The 22,714-nt window shown below is 38.8% G+C and overlaps 1 protein-coding gene across 1 annotated transcript in view; it reads right to left on the bottom strand.

The window, feature by feature from the left end:
* The window catches only part of POLQ (polymerase (DNA directed), theta), a 92,739-nt gene that overhangs the window by 27,308 nt on the left and 42,717 nt on the right, over positions 1 to 22,714 (bottom strand). Inside the window, exons 17-23 of the mRNA XM_015558478.1 lie at positions 19,193 to 19,333; positions 17,827 to 18,023; positions 14,308 to 14,548; positions 7,284 to 7,477; positions 4,791 to 4,928; positions 3,356 to 3,530; positions 117 to 243 (exon numbers count right to left, since the gene is read on the bottom strand). Of these exons, the coding sequence (XP_015413964.1) occupies positions 117 to 243; positions 3,356 to 3,530; positions 4,791 to 4,928; positions 7,284 to 7,477; positions 14,308 to 14,548; positions 17,827 to 18,023; positions 19,193 to 19,333 (1,213 nt within the window). The remainder of the gene's footprint in view (positions 1 to 116; positions 244 to 3,355; positions 3,531 to 4,790; positions 4,929 to 7,283; positions 7,478 to 14,307; positions 14,549 to 17,826; positions 18,024 to 19,192; positions 19,334 to 22,714) is intronic.

Raw genomic sequence — 22,714 nt, 5'->3', positions numbered from 1 at the left:
ATAAAGCTAAAACAGAAATTTCAACTATTTTCATTATTTTGTCCACTAGGCTATTTTCAAGCCATTCATACTCACAAAAATATATTAACGCAAAAACAAAAAAACATAATGTCTACCTGCTCATGGGAAGTAGGCCTCTGCCTAGGGCTTGGGAAGGTGGGCTTTCTCCTACTAGTGTTGGCATTTGGATCTCAAAATCTCTTGGCACACTCTGAATATTTGGTTCTGTAAATGTTATTCGTCCTAAAATCAAATAGAATAAAGATATAAAATTAGGGGGAGGGGGGAATCTAACATTTATCTTAATTGTAATTGCATTTCTGAATTAGCTTAAAAATGTACGCTCTATTATTGCTAAAATAAAATAAATTTATATTTAAATAAAATATTTTTCATTATGTTTATGTGCCTAACAATGATAAAATAAGTACAAGATAAATTCCAATGTAAGTGAACATATGAATCAGCTATAATACAATGTTGTACATTAACCTAGCTCTCTAGAAAACAAGCCTATGATACGAACTAATTTGATAAATTGAACTATTCCTGTGCTAAAATGAGTATCAGATGTCAGCACTATAAAATGTTAGCAGTTACATTAATGAATGAAGACTAATCAAATGGATCCTAGGCTAAAGGATTGTCAGCACCTTTAAAAGCCAGGAATGCTCAAGATACAGGGAAGAGGATTTGGAGCTAAAGAGCAACCTGAGTGCTGAAGAGGGACAACTGGGCCAGAGGAGTTAGCTTACGTGGGAGATAGAGTAGCCGTGAGAGGTAGAACGTCCCTTTCTAGACCTCACCTGGCTGATTTTCCTCCTCATCATCACTCATCAAAAGGACCAATGCTAACATGGACACATAGCTGAAGACTAGAATCAGGTAGTTAATGAGTTTTCTTAAGAAACAGAAAGCAATTTGCTTAAATGTTTATAGACTTTATTTTCCCCAAAATATTTTACGTTTTATTTGTTTACTTCTTGGTTGAATTTCTCTAGAACACATAAACATTGTTCAAAAGAAGTTTCCCTGGCTGGTGTTGTTCACTTGGTTGGAGCATCATCCTGTACACAGAAAGGTCGAGGGTTTGATTCCAGCCAGGGCACATACCCAGGTTTGTGGGTCCATATGGGAGGCAACCAATGTCTCTCTTTCTCTCTCTCCCTCTCCCTCTCTCTCTAAAAATCAATAACACAGCCTCAGATGAGGATTTATTTATTTATTTATTTATTTATTTATTTATTATTTTAAATATATTTTATTGATTTTTTACAGAGAAAAGGGGAGAGGTATAGATTTTTTTTTAAACAGAGTCTTAAAAAAAGTTTGGGTAACTGATTTTGTTTTTTGCAGTTTTTATAATACATGTGTAGTGATGTGTTTTATGATACACCATTGTAATAGACTCTCTACTAGCTACTATATGTAATTTTACCTTCTTTTAATAAGTCAGACATTGTAAGTACCTAGAATATTGTTTTCCTGAATAAACCCATTATATTATGCCTCTGTTATTTAGCTGTTAGCAAAAACTAGTCCACAATTAATGGTAGATATTAATATAATTATTATCATTAAATGGCCTATTCACTGTTACAAAGCTAACAAATAGCAGATGAAGAATCCATCTTTGAGCCCTAGCTGGTTTGGCTCAGCGGATAGAACATTGGACTGTGGAACGAAGGGTCCCGGGTTCGATTCCGGTCAAGGGCACATGCCTGGGTTGTGGGCTCAGTCCCCAGTTGGGGATGTGCAGGGGGCAGCCAATCGATGATTCTCTCTCATCATTGATGTTTCTATCTCTCTCTCCCTCTCCCTTCCTCTCTGAAATCAATAAAAAAATATTTTTTTAAAAAAGAATCCATCTTTGTGCCTCAGGACACTGTCTTCTTTTCTGTAATTCTACTTCATTGTCAGGTTTAGTGTTTGAATTAATGAGGTAACACTGGCAGACAAACAAGATGATAAAAATGACAAAATATGAAGGTAGCATTATGGAGATGAAGTCTAATAATGAAATGGCTTTTCTACACTTAAGGAAACTTCTATTTCTAAAATATTCTTTAAATGTAGATACATGGAATGGATTACTTTCTGCTTTATAAGCAACAAATAAGTGTGCAACAGCTTTGAAATTCTAGGTTGATTTTGTTTTTTTCACCAACAAGGATTTATTTTACATATGTTTACACCAATGAAACTGAAATACTAAGAGGGCAAGGAATGGCTAGGAAGAACTAAGAGGTTAGTTATATAGAGAAGAAGGAAAAGAGAAGTTGAGAACAAGGAATAAACAAGCAGAGAAAAAAGCAGCTCCTCATGGTGCTTCCATCCTTACTAACAGCAATAGCTGGTGATAAGCCACACACTAAATGCTATGCACTATTCTAACGCTTGACAGGTATTATCCCATTAAATCCTCAGGATGATCGGTGAGATATGACTATTATTACACTTTTTTATCAAGAGAAAACTTGAGCACTGAGAGGTTAGCACTTTGTCTAAAGATTAATAGCACCAGATTCAAACCTTATAAAAATCTGGTATCAAAATCCATACCATCCATCTAAACTTCCCTATGAAGGAGTTAACACTGCCCTTACTTCTACTGCATACTGCATTTGGCTAATATTTAAAGTGGCCTGGTGGGCGCGGCTCAGTGGTTGAGCGTCGACCTATGAACCAGGAGGTCCCAGTTCAATTCCCTGTCAGGGCACAATCCAGATTGTGGGCTCCATCCCCAGCCTGGGGGGTTCAGAAGGTTTCTATCCCTCCCTCTCCCTTCCTCTCTGAAATCAATAAAAATATATTTTTTTAAAAATTTAAAAATAAAGAATTCAGGAAAAAAATAAAGTTCTGCACTGCCTAGAGAAAGAAAACTTTTTTCCGCACCATATTACACTCACATCTATGCCAAGAGGGCCATGAGACAACCAAAGGACTCCAGAGCTCTTTTCTAATTGAGTGAAATAAGATGCTCACTCATTATACAAAAGCCCCATATACCTACTTAGATTCAAGTTGGAGAGAATCTTAAGGTGTTCGGGAGAGGGCTAGGACTGAAATTAGATAAGATCACCGACTCAAATATTTAATTCTGGATATAAATCAGTCTCGGACACCTAGCTTCTCTATACAGTACTTGAAAGCAGAAGCTATATCTTACTAACTCATCTCTGTATCTAGGTACCATCCACCTATGCTTTGGATGTAGTATGTGTTTTATAAATGTTTACGAAACTTCATTTAACCCAATGATCCACACTTGAATTCCTTAGTGATCCTAAGAAAATATTTATGAAACTTTTTTTTTCAAAATTTGGTATTATCCACATTTAAAATTCCTCATTACCTGTAGCAGTGTGTGACTGTGAAATAGGATAGATTCTGTCCATGCCAAGGAAAGGATTCAGACGCCTTTCCCGCTGCAGGGGAAAGACGACTTTGGTAATAGCATTAGTAATTCTTCTCCACTCTAATATCAGGTTTGGTAAAGGATGCAATGCCTTTAATTTGTTTAAAACATCCTGCCAAAGAAACACAAGGTTAAGATCTGATTCTTATGCAAATTCCTTAGCAAATAGAACCTCTTTTAGGTAAATAATATAGTCTCCAAATTAAATTTGCTAACCTCTGTATCTATAACTCAAAATTACTGTTTGGGTTTTATAGAAATCACAATAATGCTAAAACTATGATAACTACAGATTATTAAAAGCAAACATATTAATGCTGAGCAACATCAATTTAGATCTACCCACACTCTACCCAAGAGTTTACATCATCTCTTTTTATCTCTATATTTTTCTCCTCCATTCCTCAAATAATTGGAAGTTTCCCTTTCCCCCCTTTTTGCCATAATATTTTCATGGTTTGCTGTATCAAGAAAATTTGAAGACATTTATTTTAACACTTTAAATTTTCCATGCTAAAGACTTTCAATGAATGTTAACAAATAGAAACGTGTGAGCTCAAATAAAAAGTTTTGCTACAGAATGAAGCTGTGGAAACTTCCCCAGATAAGGCAAGACATAGTTAATGATATTAGGGTCAACATTCTACAGCAAAAATGCAAAATAAGCCCTTTCTCTCTTCTCTCCCATGCATATACTTTCTATGAATTATAACTAGCAATTATACTTTGAAATCAGCAGGTTAGACTCTTAAAAGAAACTAATGTAAAACTTATTATTTTGCCCTGATTGAAAAGAAAAAAAGGATTTTATTTGTATTGGCTTGGGTTTTTTTCTCTTTTAAAAAAAAATTTTCCCATATCTTTGTTCATCTATAATAATAAAAGCATAATATGCTAATTAGACCGGATGTCCTTCCGGGACAAAGCCAGGGCTGCAGCAGCAAGATCCAGGCAGCTGCCCGAGGCTACAAGGGAGGGATCGAAGCAGCCGAGGCTGCAAAGGCTCACTCTTGCACAAATTTCATGCATCAGGCCTCTAGTGTTCCTATAACTGTATAAATTATATTATACTGGAAGTCTAAGAATAGTGGATGTCAATAATTAAATGATGTCTACAGGTCTGAGGTTTACAAACCTTTACGCTGTTTTAATGATAGGAAGGACACAACCGCTAACTCAGATTATGGTCCCGATTTTCCATGCTGAAACATCTCCACATTTATTGTGGCCACCAAACCACAAACCAATTTGTTTTATTGTGGAAAAGTTCAAATGGTGCGCTACGTTGGATCTTGATTTCATCAACATTCTTTGAAGACACCAACATGCTAAAAGTAGTTCAGTGTTGCCCCGTGACTACCCCAAAGAGCACCTTGCTCGTGCTGAACCTCTTTCCCAGCTTTAGCTTGCGTCCATTGTCATTCCCTCTTCTGGTAGCTCCCAAAGTTTTCTTGCTGCCTTGGTTGTTTATCTCTCCATTTGGTGGCAACTTTAATTCCAAAAATAAAACCTGTAAGAAATTAAAGCTTCTTAGTCAAGAATCAAATCTCAAGTACTGTCATTAAGGGGGAAAAGGGAGACATGTAATACTTTAAAAAATAAAGAATTTTTAAAAAAGAAAACAATTTTAAAGTTATTTGAGAAAACAATCATATAGTTCAACATGGGTTGGAAGAATGGTGTGGGGTTTTTAGGAGAATTTTGAATTATCGCATTTAATAAATAATGGTAATAAAATTGATGTGTCAGTAGGCTACCCATACTACTTAGGCACTGACAGATGAATACTAACACCAGGCTTTTAAACATCAAGAACACAGGAATGTGTACTCTGTGCTGAACAACTGACAAATAAGCTATTGACATTGAGACTTTAGGTTACTCTGAGGATTGTGAATGCTCCTAAATACCACTTGATGTGGTAAACAATTTGGCTGCTCAATCATTTAGGCCCCATAGAATCAACATGGGAGCCTTCATGGTTATTCTGATCACAAAAATCAGAAAACAGTAAGTAGGAAGGGGTCCAAAAAGCCATCTAATTCTACCGCCATAAGGCTGGACCCTGAGAGTCCCTGGACACAAAGTCAGAAGAAGGTGGCCAACCCAATGTAGCAATAATGAAAGCTAGAGTGGCCAACGCACTCACTGAAGAAACAAGGCCTACACAGGCTCTGGGGCAGAGAGGGGATCTTGTGTATAAATTATTTCTCCAGGCTTCAATGAACACATCTGTGAAATGAGGGAGTTGAACAAGACAGGGCAAGAAGCACTATGATTTACTGAACAGCTGCTATATGCCAGCCGTTATGCTAGGTGCTTTAACATGTGTCATCACATGTAACTTTATGACAATTCTGCGACAAATCTGAAAAACGTGTTCAATATTACATGGCCAGAAAGTAGAATTAAGAATTAGAACCCAGAGTCTTATAACTATAAAGTCCTTTTTTTCTTTTCACTAACCTATGCTTCCGTCAGCAAACTTTTCCCACAAAGGGCCCCATAACAGGTATTTTCAGCTTTGCATGGTTTACTGTCTGTCAGCTTCTCGACTGTGTGACTATAGAATGAAAGCAGCCATAGACAATAAGTAAATGAGGAGGCGTGGCTGTGTTCCACAGATCTGGCCTGCAAGCTGTGGTTTGCTGATCCCTGCTCTAGATCGGTGCCATCTGAAAGAATATTTTGCAATAATGGGAATGTTTTGTATTTTCACTATTCAATATGGTAGCTACTAGCCACAATGTGGCTACTAAACATTGGAAATGTGGTTAGCACAAATAAGGAGCTAATTTGATATATCTTATTTAATTTTAATTAATTTAAATTTAAACAGCCAGGTGGCGAGTGGCTCCTGTATTAGTATTAGTGGCTCCTGTCCAATTCAAAGATTCAACTTAAAATCAGCAAGGATTAAATACTCAGTGTGAAACTGTTAGATCACCTTATATATAGCTTCTGTTTTAACATGGAAGACCTAAGAACAAGCTAATAACACCAACGGACTTTTATTCCAGCTCAGAGTTTGATCTAGGCCTATGGTTCTAATACACTAGTACACATCTGAGTCACAAAGGCACAGGTTCCTGCCTTTCCTCCAAGCCTAGTCATACTGAAATCCAGAGGTTCTATATTTTTGATAAATTCCTTATGTAATTTTATGTGTTTTCAGGTAGGTACTAGAGTTAGTGAATAAATGAAGGAGGTAGGATTCAAACCCAGGAAATCTGTCTCTAAAGCCTATGATCTTCACCAATATCTTATATTATTGAATCACATCTGAAAACACCGTATGCTATTAAGTGTTAGCACCCAACCTACATTTGTAGGAGAATAGAACACCAATCTTTCAAAATAAAAACCAAGAATAAACCATGTCAAAACTTATGTAAGGTGATAAAAATCTTAATTAGGTTTAAAAAGCAAATAATCACAAAAATCCATTTTTCATTAACAACTGAAAAAATATCTAGTATTCTAAAAGAGGATTTAGAGGTGAGAGCTCATGAAGTTAATAACTTCATGGAACAAGAGCTATGCTGTTATGCAACTATCTTTGTGCAACAAAATATTTATTAAGTGCCTCCTCTGTTCCAAGCAATTTCCCTTCTCATAGAGCCTATGGTCTAGGAACCTTCTTTATCATCTTCCTATTTCATAAATATAAGATATAACATAAATTATATGCTAGAATACTCTATCTCCAAAGTATTCTGCTTAAATGAACTGTGTTGTTTTTTTTCTGATCCTTGATGTTTAGATAAACTCATTTAGGAAATGCACCCACACACATGCATAAACACACACCCCATTTTTAACTCTAAAAATTACTTTTCTAAATTCCCTATTCCTATGATACAACCTCAGCGATGTCATCTGTACTGGTGAAGGAAAAACTGTGGCCGGCTAGTTGATAGGCTTGAGTCTCAATTGCATCCAGCTTGGCTTGCATTATGTGTTTCTGACTTTCACATTCTGCAGTACTAAAGCCGATTCCATTCAGTTCTAGCAAGGCCAAGCAGTACTGACAGGGCATTTCCACTTTACATAAAGCATCTGGAAGACAAAAGGAAAACTAAAACATTAATTTACCATCCAACTGACTAGATCAGCATCATTATCTAACTCTGTGCATAGAATTCTTCTAGCAAAGCCTGAAGGTGATACCTAAGCTCTCCTTCACAATCCAGTTGCCTGAGCAGCGTTCTCAAAACAACAATGAAAGGCATAAAAGTACTTCCCACTTTTCCACGTAAGCACTAGACTGTTATCCTTGGCCATCCAGAGGATAGAAGAATTGGCAATATTGTGAACAGTCTGGATTACAAGAGACTGCTTTTCTCCCAAAATAATGTTTCTGCTTCTACTCTTAGCAAGAGAAAAATAGTTAATTTTATTTGCTAAACTGACTACAAAGTGTTAATTCCCTAAAATTGTTTCCAGTATTCCTGGTCCCATGGCATGCATGCTTGCACAAAGAACTAAATATGGAGGTTTTACATTTTCTGATGCACTTTACCAAAGAGTAAAGAAAATTCCTTAAGAATCAGATTATTTTCTATCCGCTGACATTTTTCAACAGAGTTGCCATTCTAAATCAATTTTCCAAGTTCATCGGAATTTTAGTCCCAAAGATACTCTATAAGAAATGTGGCACTGTATGCTTTGAGTTCAGCATTTATATACTGCTCTGGGATATTCATGAGTCCTGTTAATACACAAAAGGCTCTGAGAAGACCAGAAGCAAAGACAATTATTTAATTTTGTATTAACCAAAAGTCTGGAATTATTCAACCATAAAACTCTCTGTTTTATAATACTTACTAACATCCTGAATAGTGTCCCTAGAATGCACTGAGAAACACTGTCCCAAATCATTAAGAAAAAAATCCACACCAAAGATCTCACTTTCCAGTACTGTGGGTCAGTAGGACTCTAAGAAACCCTGGTCTCTGAGGCACTGCTGGTCTCAATCAGCGGGAGAGAGATCTCCGGGAACACCCACAATCAACACTAAAACAAGTGAGAACTACTGGCCTCTAACAGGAGGAGATATCAGGCAGTCAGTCTACTTTTGAGTCCTGAACTCAAAGCAGAAATTCAAGGGACTAGCGGGACTGGAAAAATAAGGAACCAGGGTCAGAATAAGAACAGTCAGAACAGCAGTCAGAGTGACAGGGAGCTCAACTGGAACCTTAGGCAGCAGGAAGGAGCGGGGTTGTCATGGGAATAAAGTCCTATAGCCAAGAGGTTGAGAGGATGCATATCTTTAGAATACCAACAGGAGGAGAAGCTAATTCTCAGACTCCTGTTCTGAACCAAAACTCTCAAGGCAGGCTGATGTGGTCCAAGGACACAGTGTTGTTTGACAACAGTGGGGACAAGAGGAAAACCTTTGTGGAGGGAAAGCTTTTTCAAGTCAGGCCAGCAGGGCTCCACTGTTCAAATCTTGTAGGAATTCACAAAAAGTATGAAAAATACAAGAGCACAGAAATATTAATGGAATTCAGCAGAAGCAACAAATGGCAGGTTTAGATTTCAAGAGTTGCAGATATGAAATGGTTACTGCACAGGGCACAGCTATGAATGAACTAGTCACCAAATAAAAAAGAGACAAATACAAAGTAAGGCATCAGGGAAACAGAATGTGAATATATCAATAATCACAATAAATTGGTAAATTAAAAAAAATTGTTACGTTTGAAAAATAAATGAATAAGCTATATTCTGTTTATAAGAAACATGAAAGCATAGGACCAAAATAAATAAATAAATAAAATAAAGCATAGGACCTTCAGGTTTAAAAGGAATAGAAAAAGATATATGAAGCAAATATTAATCAAGAGAAAGTTGATATTGCAATATTCATTCCAGAAAATAGACTAAGAAAAAAAATACTAGTGGTAGAGCTGGTCACTACATAAATATATGTTTTAATTCACCAGGAAGATAAATCAATTTTAAATATGTATGCATCTGATTAAATGGTCTCAGTAGATAGTTAAAATTGACTGAACAACATGTAACATTAGAAATAGAAATTTTAAACAACAACCCTGACTAAAAGACATTTATAAACGTCTGCATCAGAGTTAGAATACGCATTCTTCTTAGATATGCATAGAACATTTACACCACAGTTCCAGTTTTAGGTCACAAAGCAACTCAAAAAATTTCAAAGAATGGGTATTATACAACTATGTTCTTTAACCACAATACAATTAAGTTTGAAGGTAAAAGTAAGAATACAAAATAAAAAGTTTCCAAGTATTCAGGAATTAAAAACCGATCTTTTAAATAATCTATAAGCCAAAATGTGTCATAACAGAAATTCTTAAATATTTAGAATAAAATGATGAAAACATTACATGTCAAAAATTGTGAAATAAAATGAAAGTAAAGTTTTAAGGAAAATTTATAGTCTTAAGTACTTAAATTAGAAAACAAAAAATGACTTGAAAAGTAATAAGTATCAAATTTATGAATTTAGAAAAAGGACTGCAAGATAAAGTAATAAACTATAAGAAAAGAAATAATATAAATGTTGGCAGAATTCAGGGAAATAGAAAACAAAAACAATAGAAAGATCAAAGGCAAAACTGGCTCTTTGAAAAGTCAGAAAAACTGGATAAACACCCAGTGAAGTAAATCCTATATAATAAAAGGCTAATATGCAAATAGACTGAATGGTGGACAACCAAACAATAGGTCACTTTGACGTGCGCTGACCATGAAGGGACATGCACAGAACATGGCGGGTGTCAGCAGCAGGTAGCAGAGCATGGAACCTGGAAGGCATAGGCTGTGGCAGGAAGGTGGAGCAGGTGAGCAGGGGGGCGCCAGACCAAGGCGGGGTGCCAGTTGCTGTCATCGGGGCAAGCCTTTGGAGGTTACTGAAATTCTTTGCTCCCACATGCCACAGTCCTGCCCAACACTCACACCTGCTGCCGGCGACCACCCCACTTGCACCCACTGCTGGCACCGGAGCCGCAGCTCGCACCCAGTGCCACCCACACTTGCACCCACAGCCAGCGCTGGAGTCACTGCTCGAACCCATTGCCGGTGCCCAGCACTGGTCCCGATTGCTCAGTGCCATCAGGGGGTGCAAGTGGTGGATGCTGGCCCCAATCACCCCAAGGGCTTCTCCACCTCCCCCTGCTCCTGAGGGGCGGTCAGGGCAGCAGCCGCCACTCGCACTCACTGACAGCACCGGCCCTACTTGCACCTGCTGCTGGCACCAGCCCCAATCTCTCGGCACCATCAGCGGGTACAACTGGAGCTGGCTCCATCAGCGCGTGGGAGTGGCAGTCCCAATCGCTCCGCGCCATCAGCAGGTGTGAGTGGGACCAGCGCCATCAGTGGGTGTGAGCAGCGGTGGTGATGGGAGCAGGGCTGCCGGCAGACAGGGGACCTGGGCTTGGTGGGAGAGACCTGGCGGGGGTGCGGAGGATGGGCCAAGCCCGCCCCTGTGGCCCCCACAGCCTCGCGGCCCGCAGTTCCTATCAAGGTGCATGAATTCATGCACTGGCCCCTAGTTAATATTATAAAAGAGAAAGAGGACATAACAGATATACCTGAAATCTATACTAATAAAAGGGTAATATGCTAATTAGACTGGGAGACCTTCCAGGAGACCTTCCAGATGTTCTTCTGGACAAAGCCATGGTGGCGGTACCAAGGTAGAGGCAGTTAGAGGCCAAGAGGGGAGGGCAGTTGTGGGTGATCAGGCTGGTGGAGGGCAGGGCCATTGTGATCAGGCTGGTGAAGGCAGGTGGTTAGGGGCAATCAGGCAGGCAGGTGAGCGGTTAGGAGCCAGTGGTCCTGGATTGTGAGAGGGATGCCCGACTGCTGGTTTAGGCCTGATCCCTGTAAACTGGCAGTAGGACATCCTTCAAGGGGTCCCAGATTGGAGAGGGTGCAGGCCAGGCTGAGAAAAAACCCCTCTCCCATGCATGAATTTCATACACCGGGCCACTAGTGTAAAAATAAAAAAAAAAATAAAAAGAGAGAAAACAATAGCTTTATGACAAAAAATTTTGAACATTTAGATGAAAGAGATAAATTCTTAAAAAATAAAGCTTACCAAAACATAATCTAAAAGATATAACTGAATAATCTTACAGTTATTAGAGACATCAAAGTAGTAGTAAAAAATATTTCCACAAAGAAACAGTTTACAGGCAAATTCTACCAAAAATTTGAGGAACATATCATTTCTATGAAACATAAACTCCTCCAAAATAAAAGGAGGTTATATTCATCAACACATTCCATGAAACTAGAATAACTTTATTACCAAAAACAAAGTATAAGAGAGGAAAAATATAGTCATTTTACAATGACTATAGGCAAAGTTGAGCAAATATTAATTAGCAAGGTTTCTTTTACATTGCTGTTTAGAGAGTAAACCAGGCCCAGCCACCGGAACAGAAGGGGCTATTGGGCTCCCCATGGGTTTATGTAGAAGCTGGTCTGCGAGCCCGGCTGGAAGAGAGTGTGCTGCCAACCTGGCCTCCATGTGACACTGCTGGGTGGCCCAGAGGCCCATGCTGTGCCCCAGCCCTCAACATCTGGTCACGCTCTCCACCTCTTCGCGTGGGGACTCAGGTGCTGTGACTCAGGCGAAGGGGTGTGCATGGGGGCCTGGGGGCCTAGGTGCTGCCCAGGGCCCAGAGGTCAGCTGGGACCTGCCCTTCCATGCCAGATGCTTCGGCTTCGATCACCGACCAGAACTAGGGACTATACCCAGCACAAATTTCATGCACTGGGCCTCTAGTCTTTGAATAAGAAAAGACTTAACACTGCTCAAGAATGCATTTAACACCTAGTCACCAACTTTTTTTGCAGGAAAAAAAGCTTTCAAGGCACAATGAAAATAAAAAATATTAAAAAATAACCAATCTGGCTTGGCTGGTGTGGCTCAGTGGTTCGGCATCATGAACCAAGAAGTCATTGGTTTAATTGCTGGTTGGGGCACATGCCTGGGTTGTAGGCTTGATCCCCAGTGGGGGGCATGCAGGAGGCAGCCAATCAATGTTGATACTTCTCTCTGATCGATGTTTCTATCTCTCTATAACTCTCCCTTCCACTCTTTCTTAAAAAATCAATAAAAACATATTTTAAAAAAAAAGTTAGGCCCTGGCCCATTTGGCTTAGTGCTTAGAAAATCAGCCTGTGGACTGAAGGGTGAAGGGTTCAATTCCTGGTTAAGGGTACATACCTCAATTGAAGGTTCGATCCCCAGCCCCGTGTCAGGCACAAGAGAGAGACAACCAATCACTGTTTCTCTCTCATGTCTATGTTTTCCTCCCCCTCCCTCCCTTCCACTCTGAAAAGCAATGGGAAAAATATCCTCAGGTGAGGATTAAAAAAAAAAGTTACAAACTAATCCATATTACCACCATCAAATGTTGATTATCTGGGAACTATACAGAGTATCCAGGACACCTGACCTGGAAGTAGACCAGCAGGCAGAGGGTAAGAGATGTGTTCATTTAGCATTATTGTCCATGAGTGTAGAAGCAGTCCTGTGGCATGTGTCACACATACTCCCACTCCTTGGCCTGCCTACATTGACTCAGAGAAGTTAAGTTTGAAACATTTCAGTGGCTGTTCAAGAGCTGCTAATATCATGTAAGCAAGTCAGTCTGGTCTTTGTATTATTCTACCCAATGATACTAGGGAGAACATTACTATCAGCACAAAGAGCTTGTGTTAGCAGTAAAAATATTAATAATCAACTAAGTCAAAAATGAATGCCTACTCTGAGACAGACATTGCACTTAGTTCTCTCTCATTTAATACTCATAACTCTTTATAAGAACTAGACTTAGAGAGTTTCAGTATCTTGCCCAAGGCCCCTCACTTGCAAGTGACATAGCCCAGAATCAAACCCTGGTCTGTGTGAATTCATCAGTCTGCTCTTTCTAGTATTTATTAATCAGGCAATAAGTTCATGTTTTATATCTTCTCACAATGAAGCCAACTTTCTTCCACTTCATCATTTTTGCCATTAGCATATATTATGCTCTGTGAAGTCAAGATACTCAATATGGACCAGCAGACTGCATAATAAGTCCATGCTATTTGTTATGTGGGGGAAAAAAGATTCAGATGAATATCCTTTGCTGAAAAAATAACTGTTCATAACTATAAAAAGAAAATGGTTCACATTTTAATTCCATGAAAGATATATTCTAAATGTGAATAAAAATCATTTGATATAGTTCAAATATAAAAGCAATCGATGTATATAAAAGCCTAAGCAACTGTTATGACCGAATTACTGGAACAACCGGTACACCAGTCGCTATGTGTGCACTGACAACCAGGGGGTAGACACTCAATGCAGGATCTGCCCCCTGGTGGTCAGTGCACTCCCACAGCCAACCTCCCGTGGCTGGCCAACCTCTCGCAGCCCCTCCTCTCAGCTGGCCGCCCCTCCTGCCCATAGGCCTCAATCGCCAGGCAGGCCGAGGGACCCCACCCATGCACACATTTGTGCACCGGGCCTCTAGTAAATGAATAAAACATCGCTAATTCTCTTCATTACAGTAGAGCCTGAGATCGGCAAATTATGGCCAAACTAGGGGCAGATGCCCGTTTTTGTAAATAAAGTTTTATTGGAACACTTGTTTTCATCTCTATGGCTGCTTTTGTGTTATGATGGCAGAGTTGAATATTTGTGATTGAGACTATCTGGCCTGCAGAGCGAAAATATTTACCATCTGGCCTTCAACAGAAACGTTTGTGGACCCCTGTACTTGACAATCCAACAATAGCATTTGTGTAAAAAGTGTATTTTACTTTTCTATAATAAAAAGTGGCTAAATATATAATTATCTCCAATTTGTAACAGCATAAATATGCTAGGAACTTTGCTTTACCGTGAAGGTTTTCTTTCTTCAACAAAGAATTGAGCTGGTTCATAGAGTTGAAGATGAGAATGGACTCTACACATGCTCTGTATCGCCCCGAATGCTCAGTGCCGACGTTCAGTCCCAGGCTTTGAACTCCTTGACCGGTCTCTATCCCGTCCAGGAGTGGAAGCTCATGAGGAAGAAAACTGGTAACTATGCTGTGAACAGTCGGCTCCTTAGAATCCGGATCTAGTAACCAGCACGCCACCTGAAACAATAGCAATCAGGATGTTTTCTTGATTGATTTTTTTCAAAGACATTTCTGCACACTTAAGTTAAAAGGGGGGGAAAGAGAGCTCATTTTTACTTAATACTTATTCAGAGGTCTTCCCAGGAAAGGAGAAAAAAAGAATAATACTACCAGGACTCATTTTTGGTACCAATAAGAGCAGTGACCTTCAAAGAAGGAAAACATGCTTTTTCCATTACTGTAATGTTCCTGATGACTTAGTTCTTAAGTAGACTTAAACCCAGTGCCTCTCAGCTAGCTGAAACCATGTTTCTGAAAAAGCAGATGGACTTTTTTCCACTAAGGCTGATGTTGGCTAAGCTACTATAATAAAGATGGGCCCATATAGTTTCAGGTTTATTTCATTCTCTCTTAACATCGGAAAAAGTGAGACATAAAGGTTTTATCACTAAAAGTCCAAATCCATTGTTTTAGAAAGCCTTTGGCTTTCCCTTCAGGATGAAGACCTGTTACCATGACCATCCAGTTGGTCATTTGATTGCTATTTTTAGCTTCCCAATGAGACTAGAAAACCTGTAGTTGCTAACACTACATCTGGGAGATCAAAACTGGATTTAGAAAAAGGAAATCTAGGCCCTGTTCATAATTCTGACAATTACCATATGGCTCAATTACTTCTTTTGTAGGTTAAGAATGTAGTTGGGGAGGGGGGTGTTGAAATATTGTGAATTATAAAAAATATATAAATATCATCTTTGTCCCCAGTCTGTATATCTAGCACAGAGTTCCAGTAACCTTGGAATTTCCAAAGTGGTAAGAAATGTAAAGGTGTCTTTTGTTAGGTCAATAAGGTGACCTTTGGAATGCTCCTAATTCACCTAAGGATGGAGATTGGAAGGGGCTGGAGACTGAACTGATAACCAAGGGGCAATGATTTAATGAAACATGGCTAAGTAATGAATCCTCCTTTAAAAACACAAAAGGAGTGGGTGTGGAGAGCTTTCAGGTTGGTGAATGAATAAAGGTGCTGACAGAGAGCATGGCAGCTCCAGGCCCCTGTTCACATACCACACTCACGTATCTCTTCATCTGGTTAATGCCGGGGTCGTTCTCAGCATCTAGAAGGGCTCAGGAATCTGGAGGAGGGGCTGCGTGTAAATTAATAAAGAGACTAGAAATATAAATTTGGAATACATGGGGGAGCCAGAGGAGACTTAGCTATAATAACCAAGTTCTCTCCTTCTCTGGACTCAGGGCTTTTTATTCCCACATTTTGGTCTAAAGCAAACAGATGTACATATCAAAGGTAAATCTGGTAAATGGTAGGCATTGTCAGGTTGGTGGAACTGCCCTCAGCTCTTCAGCTGTTTGGCCAGCAGCAGGTAATAACATGTAGATTTTCAGGTTTGGGGAAATGCTTTCAGCTATTCCAGCAGGCAATAATATGTATCTTCAGCCCTGCTGAAGCCTCAAGGTTCCATCAACCTTTTGATGAACTTCTTGCGTTTATGACATGCTGGAATTAGCCTCCAGCATCTGGTTGTTGATTTGTAATAAACTGGTCTTCTAGTGAGTAAAATGGTTTCCTGAGTTCTGTGAGCTGCTCTAGCAAATTAATTAAACCAAAGGAGGGAGTAGTGAGAACCTCTGATTTATAGATGGTTGGTCAGAAGCACAGGTAAACAACCTGGGACTATGGCTGGAGTCTGAAGGAGTGGCAGGGCATTTTGTGGGACAGATGATCTGACACTAGTGTCAGAATTGAGTGGAACTGGACACTCAGCTGGTATCCAAAGAATTGTTAGAGGTATGGTGATCAGAAACCTTTTAGGAGGTACTGAATAAGATAATCTATTGTAAAAATTTGCAAATGTTTCTTATAAAAGTGAGATTTTTATAAATTAATAGTTTATATTCTTACATAAAAAGTGTTTTGATCTACAAAACCAATTATATCAAGTAGTTTATGCAAAAGGTGCTACATAAATCTGTGATGCTACTGTAGTTTTAATAAGCTCATATTACCCATATTCTCATTTTGGATTCTGGAACATCAGAATTATGTGACAACCTTTTATATCCAGTACAAGTCAGTTTAGAAACTACATGGCATTTGGAAGAAGAGGGATGGAGGGAGGTGGAAAACAGTAAAGGGGGCAGGGGTAAATGGTAACAAAAGGAGACTTGACTTAGGGTGATGAATACACAATACAATATGCAGATGATGTCAAATAGAATTGTACACCTGAAATCTATATAATTTTATTCACCAATGTCACCCCAATAAATTCAATAGGAAAAGAAAAGAAACTACATGGTATTAATCACATGTAAACCAAGCCTGGCTTGAAGTATAGAAAAGGATAATACCTTTAGATTGTCTAATACTGCCTTTACCAAAAAAGCTTAAGAAACTAAAAATTATTGTATTATTAATTATATTGATAATTACAACCAAGCACAGTAAGTCCTCACTTAACATTGTTCATAGGTTCTGCAACTTTAAGCGAAACAACACATTAAAAACAACAACAATTTTACCACAGGCTAATCAATATAAACCACAAGTAAGTTCCTGCAATGTTGAATTATAGCTGTTATTTGAGGACATGCTGCAGTATCATATCTCAACTCAAAATTAATATTCCACAAGCCTCAGGTATTTGCTACCCACTGTGGGAAAAGATACCCCTTTGAGGGCTATGATATTGTAAATAAATGCCTTCTAAAAATGCATCATAGTGATGTGTTTATTACAATAACATAAGTTACCCTTTTCTTAAAAACTCAGTCATCACTATGAAGAGTGTACCATACGTTGCTATTATGTAGGAAAGTTCTCAAGGGACAAGTAAGGTGATTTGTCCCTACACTCAGTGGCCCCTAACTACTCTCCCTGTGGATATCTTACACACTTCTATTTCCTGCCTCTATCCTCATGGGTATTTGAAACATTTGCTATCATACATCTAAAATCTGACAGTTCTCCTTTAATTTCTAATTTACAATAAGACAGAAAACTTAGAACATACTACCAAAATAAAATTTTAACGTATCATTGAGGAAAGATATGAACTTTGGTGCTTGGAATTTGTGACATCTCTGTTTTTATCTACACTAAGGCATTTGATACATAATATTCTGTTCTAGGTGAATGAGGTTACTGGATAAAAGAGTGACAACTCTATAAAACTGAAGTGCACAGTTAGAGGTAAATAAACACCAAGTCATTTAAAAATTAACACTAAACATTAAAAAAAAATTTAAGGATGTAAAAATTAAATAAGACATGGAACCTTAGGATCTTCATAACTTTGCTCCAGGGAGATGCCACAAGACAAAAGAAGAATTTTATAGGTCTGGATGAAGTCATAGATGATAACAGAACGTTCTTTATCTGATTCCCTTGGAAAGCAGGATTTAAGGTGCCACATTCTGTCTTTCACAGTCAGGTTTGGATCCAGAGGAGGTGGGGCCAAACTGGCACTAATTTCTTAAAAGAAAAAAAAAAGTGTTAAGGCAAAAACCACATACATTCACATGAAACTGCAATCTATAATGCAAAGGCTGAAAAAGACTCAAAATCTAGTTCCATGTAACCAATAATTCAGCATGACCTTATAAAGGCCATGTTGGCTCTGTAGATAAAGTGCTTCATAATCTAAAAAATTACGGTATAGCCTGGCCAGAGTGGCTCAGTTGGTTGGGCGTTGTCCTGTGCACTGAAGGGTTGCCAGTTTGATTCCCAGTCAGGATTGCGGGTTTGATAACTGGTCCAGGTGAGAGCGTGAGAGTGGAAGCCTACCCATAGATGTTTCTCTATCACATCGAGATGTTTCTCTTTCTCTCTCTCTCTCTTTCTCTCTTCCTTTGTCTCTCTCTCTCCCTCCCCTCTATTTTCCCTCCCTCCCTCCCTCCCTCCTTTCTTCTCTCTAGCATGTCCTTGGGTGGGGATTTAAATAAATAAATAAATAAAAATTATGGTTTAGACTAGGTGATTTATAATGCTCTATTTATCTGGTGGGAGAAAATTCTAAATATCAAGATTATTTTTTTTAATTGTAGCTTTAGTAACTACTCATCCTAACATATTTTCCTGCAAAACAAACTGAATATATTTCATGCTTACTCAGGAACAAACATTATATGGCATCCTTTAAAATATTCCCTCATTAATTTTGCTCCTGTCTAGAACCAATCCAGCAATGATAATCACAACCATAATCCAGAACACATCTTTTCAATTCCAAAGACTTCTCTAAGGCTGTGCGAGAATTACTGTAGATGTCTTGTTCATCACTGCCTCTAGATGAGCTCCAGACCCAGTCAAAAGGCTGAAAGAAGTCTGAAAAGAAATTCCATGATCCAATCATCAAAAGCAAACCCTAAGGTGTCGAGGGAGTTCCTGATGCTCCACTACCCCCAAGAAAACACAGTATTAAATAGTCCCATGTGACAAGCAGAGGGGAGGATTTCTTAAAACATTCATTCTAACTAATATATGAAATCATGTACACACTAGCCACTATCCAAAAAAATTTTTTTAATCCTAAAAGTAAATTCTAGGTAAGTATCAGGAAATTATTCTCAACAAACAAGTCACTACCTGATAGAGGCTACATTAAAATTATATGGTAACTTTGCCAACTAGTGATTACTTACCAGAATGCTTTTGTTCCTTCTGCAAGGAAATATAATAGGCATCTTTTCCACCCCAGCATACTGCCAGTCCAACCACCAAGATGTCATCACAACCTTTAACAGGAAATCCATCTCTAATAGAAGTTTCCTGAGGGGAGCTAACTAAGTAAATAAAAAATGAAACAGTTAAAAACCTCTAAAAATAAAAACACTAAACTGAACATTAAAACACTGATAATAAAAATAAATATTAGACAGGCAAAATTTCCAGATTCCTAAAGCATTCTTTGGATAGTCATTTTAGGTATATGTAAAATCTTTGTAGGCTTACTATCAAGTTGTTAGTTTAAGTTATTATTAAGATAACTGTCACTAAGAAAAATCTACCAAAGATTTCTTAAAATAGATCTATAATAATGACTAAAAGTATTAACTAAATTTTTTAAAAGCTCTTGAATTTTGAATTTCTATAATTCAAATAAAGACTACTTGCACACTACACAAATGCTATAGTGAACTCAGCAATTCTTAACACTAAGAAACTCCAGAGCCCTAGCTGGTTTGGCTCAGTGGAGAGAGCATTGGCCTGCAGATCGAAGGGTGCCTGGGTATGATTCTCGTTAAGGGTACACGCCCGGTTGCAGGCTCGACCCCTCTAGGTAGCGTGTAGGAGGAAGCCAATCAATGATTCTCTCTCATCATTGATGTTTCTATCTCTCTCTCCCTCTCCCTTCCTCTCTGAAATGAATACAAATATTTTAAAAAGAAAAGAAAAGAAACTCCAGAAAAATCAAGGGTCTTACTTCCTAGTGAAGAATTAGGTCTGATTTCATATTTGAAGTCAACATTAAAAAAAATAATAATAATGCATATCCAATTTTACAAAGACATAGGTCAAAAACCAATCTATTTTATTGACAATCATATCCCCAATACCTGGAAAATAACTGGTGCATATGTTAAATTAAGTAAACATTTTTATCCCTTTAACCTCTAACACAGAAAATGTGCTCAAACCAAACTTTTATGAACAAATTTATTCATAAATACATAAATTTAAGAAATCTGATAAAAAAATTTTGAGTTCCACAATAGGTTGTCAAGCTGAATTAGCTATTCCCTATGATACAGAACCCTTGCTTTCATGAAATAAGACAGGAATCTATAGGGCATTATCTATAATAATAAAAGTATAATATGCTAATTAGACCAGACATCCTTCTGGACGACCTTCCGGATGAAGCCGGGGCCACAAGGGAATCTCAGGTCCTGAGTCCCAGAGGGAAGCCAGTGCCAGTAGCCGGGGAAAGGAAGGCCTACTCTTGCACGAATTTTGTGCATTGGCCTCTAGTTTGACCATATAGTTCAATACTCTCAAAACTGGGAAGAGTTCCAGGAGGCTTTGGGATCATGACTATCAATGCAGGTACAGGTTCTACTTGAGATAAGTATTGGAAAATGTAGCTAATATACATTGTGAAAAATATAGTGTCTACCTACCATGTATTTTTGTGATTATATAAATGAATAAGAACATTATAGTTTAATAGAAAATAATTCATGAGCACTGATGATAAATAAAAACCATCATGTTATATACACGATTATGAAAAAAGTGATCCATATTCAAAATATATACCTTAACTTTTACATTCTTACATTCTAATATTTCTATATATTATATAATAACATGTAATATACACTGAGTTGCCAGATTATTATGACTACCTGATGTTTGTAGGCAAATTAGCCGTACACTGCATCATATGGGATATGGAAGCCAAAGGCCTGTTCGAACACCTTTGTTGTCTGCAGTTACCAATATAAAACGTCTCCAATTCACACAGGAACACAAGGATTGGACAGTCGAGCATTGGAAAAAAGTCATGTGGTCCGATGAATCACGTTTCCAGTTGCATCATGCAGATGGCAGAGTGAGAATTTGGCAGAAACAGATTGAAAACATGGCCCCCACATGCATGAGTACAACTCTTCAAGCTGGTGGGAGCAGTGTTATGGTTTGGGCATGTTTTCCTGGCATGATTTGGACCCTTTAATTCCTGTGGAACAATGTCAGAATAGCACAACATAGCTAAGTATCGTTACTGATCAAGTTCATCCTATCATGTTGATGGAGTATCCGAATGGAGATGGCTTCTTCCAACAAGACAATGTGCCATGCCACGGTGCTCGTATTGTGTAGGAGTGGTTTCAAGAACATGAGGGAGATTTTACATTGCTTAGGTGGCCCCCACAATCACCAGATCTCAATTCAATTGAACATTTGTGGGACGAAGTTAGAACCATCAGGAAGCTGGTTCCACAACCATCAAATCTCACAGAACTGGACAGTGCTATTCATCAGGCATGGTGTCAGATTCCTTGCATCACCTTTCAACATCTCGTGGAGTCAATGCCAAGAAGAATCGCCGCAGTACTGAAGGCAAAAGGTGGCCCATTGAAATACTGATGGGGTGGTCATAATTATCTGGCCACTCATGTTCACATATATCCCATGTTCAAAGGCTGTTAAATCACGTTGTTTACCCATATCTTCAGGGGGAAAAAAAATCACTTCTACTGTCATGGTAAACAACCTGCTTCCCTATTTATAATGGTCTGGCCCTCTAGCAACTTCAGCGGGAAATTATAGCTAATTTGCCTACAAACGTCAGGTGGTCATAATAATCTGGCCACTCAGTGTATATTATGTATTATACATATATATGCAATTTTTTAAAGAAAAATTTTGTGTTTAATGGTAAAGCTTAGCATGCACTAGCACTAGGCATGGCCTGGAGTTGAAGTAGCAGGGACCTCCATGAAGCCTCACAAAGTGAAGAGGATGAGGAAGGCAACCATGAAAGAGAGACCATGGCCTCAGAAAGGGCACTGCCCAGACAGCAAGGAAGAGCTAATGTTTGAGAGATGGGCATCCCCAATGATCAAGCTACCAAACATTGTTCCAATACACGCTCCTGAACCAGCCACACCAGTTGCGGTGGCCCCTGAAGAAATAAGTTTGACAACTGGGTCAACGTCCCAGGAGACAACACTGATCTGGAATTCCTGACAGGCGACCTAGGGTTGGGAGCTGCTGTGGGAAGGCTGTTTAGATTAGACCTCTGGCCTACTTTGGAAGAGATAGACACAGGCCTTATCATCCACGTACAACAGTGGATCGGAGGCAGAGGAATGAAAAGTGCCTTGGTGACCTACATTTTTTCAGTCTCCCAGCTTGGACTCTTGGTCTCAGTATTCAGCTCTCCCACCCACGTGTCCTGTGGTCAACCATCTCTTGTGCTGAACAATTAGGCTGTTCTATGTGTAAACTAGGGATGGGGAACCTTTTTCGTGCCAAAGGCCATTTGGATATTTATAAGATCATTTGAGGGCCATACAAAATTATCAACTTAAAAATTAGCCTGCTGCCCTGACTGGTTTGGCTAAGTGGATAGAGCGTCGGCCTGTGGACTGAAGGGTCCTGGGTTCAATTCCAGTCAAGGGTATGCACCTTGGTTGTGGGCACATCCCCAGTAGGGG

The sequence above is a fragment of the Myotis davidii genome, unplaced genomic scaffold (assembly GCF_000327345.1).
Source record: "Myotis davidii unplaced genomic scaffold, ASM32734v1 scaffold292, whole genome shotgun sequence".
In the NCBI taxonomy this organism is placed as follows: domain Eukaryota; kingdom Metazoa; phylum Chordata; class Mammalia; order Chiroptera; family Vespertilionidae; genus Myotis; species Myotis davidii.
Note: the sequence above shows the minus strand (reverse complement) of the source record. Positions and strands in the feature narration are given on the sequence as shown.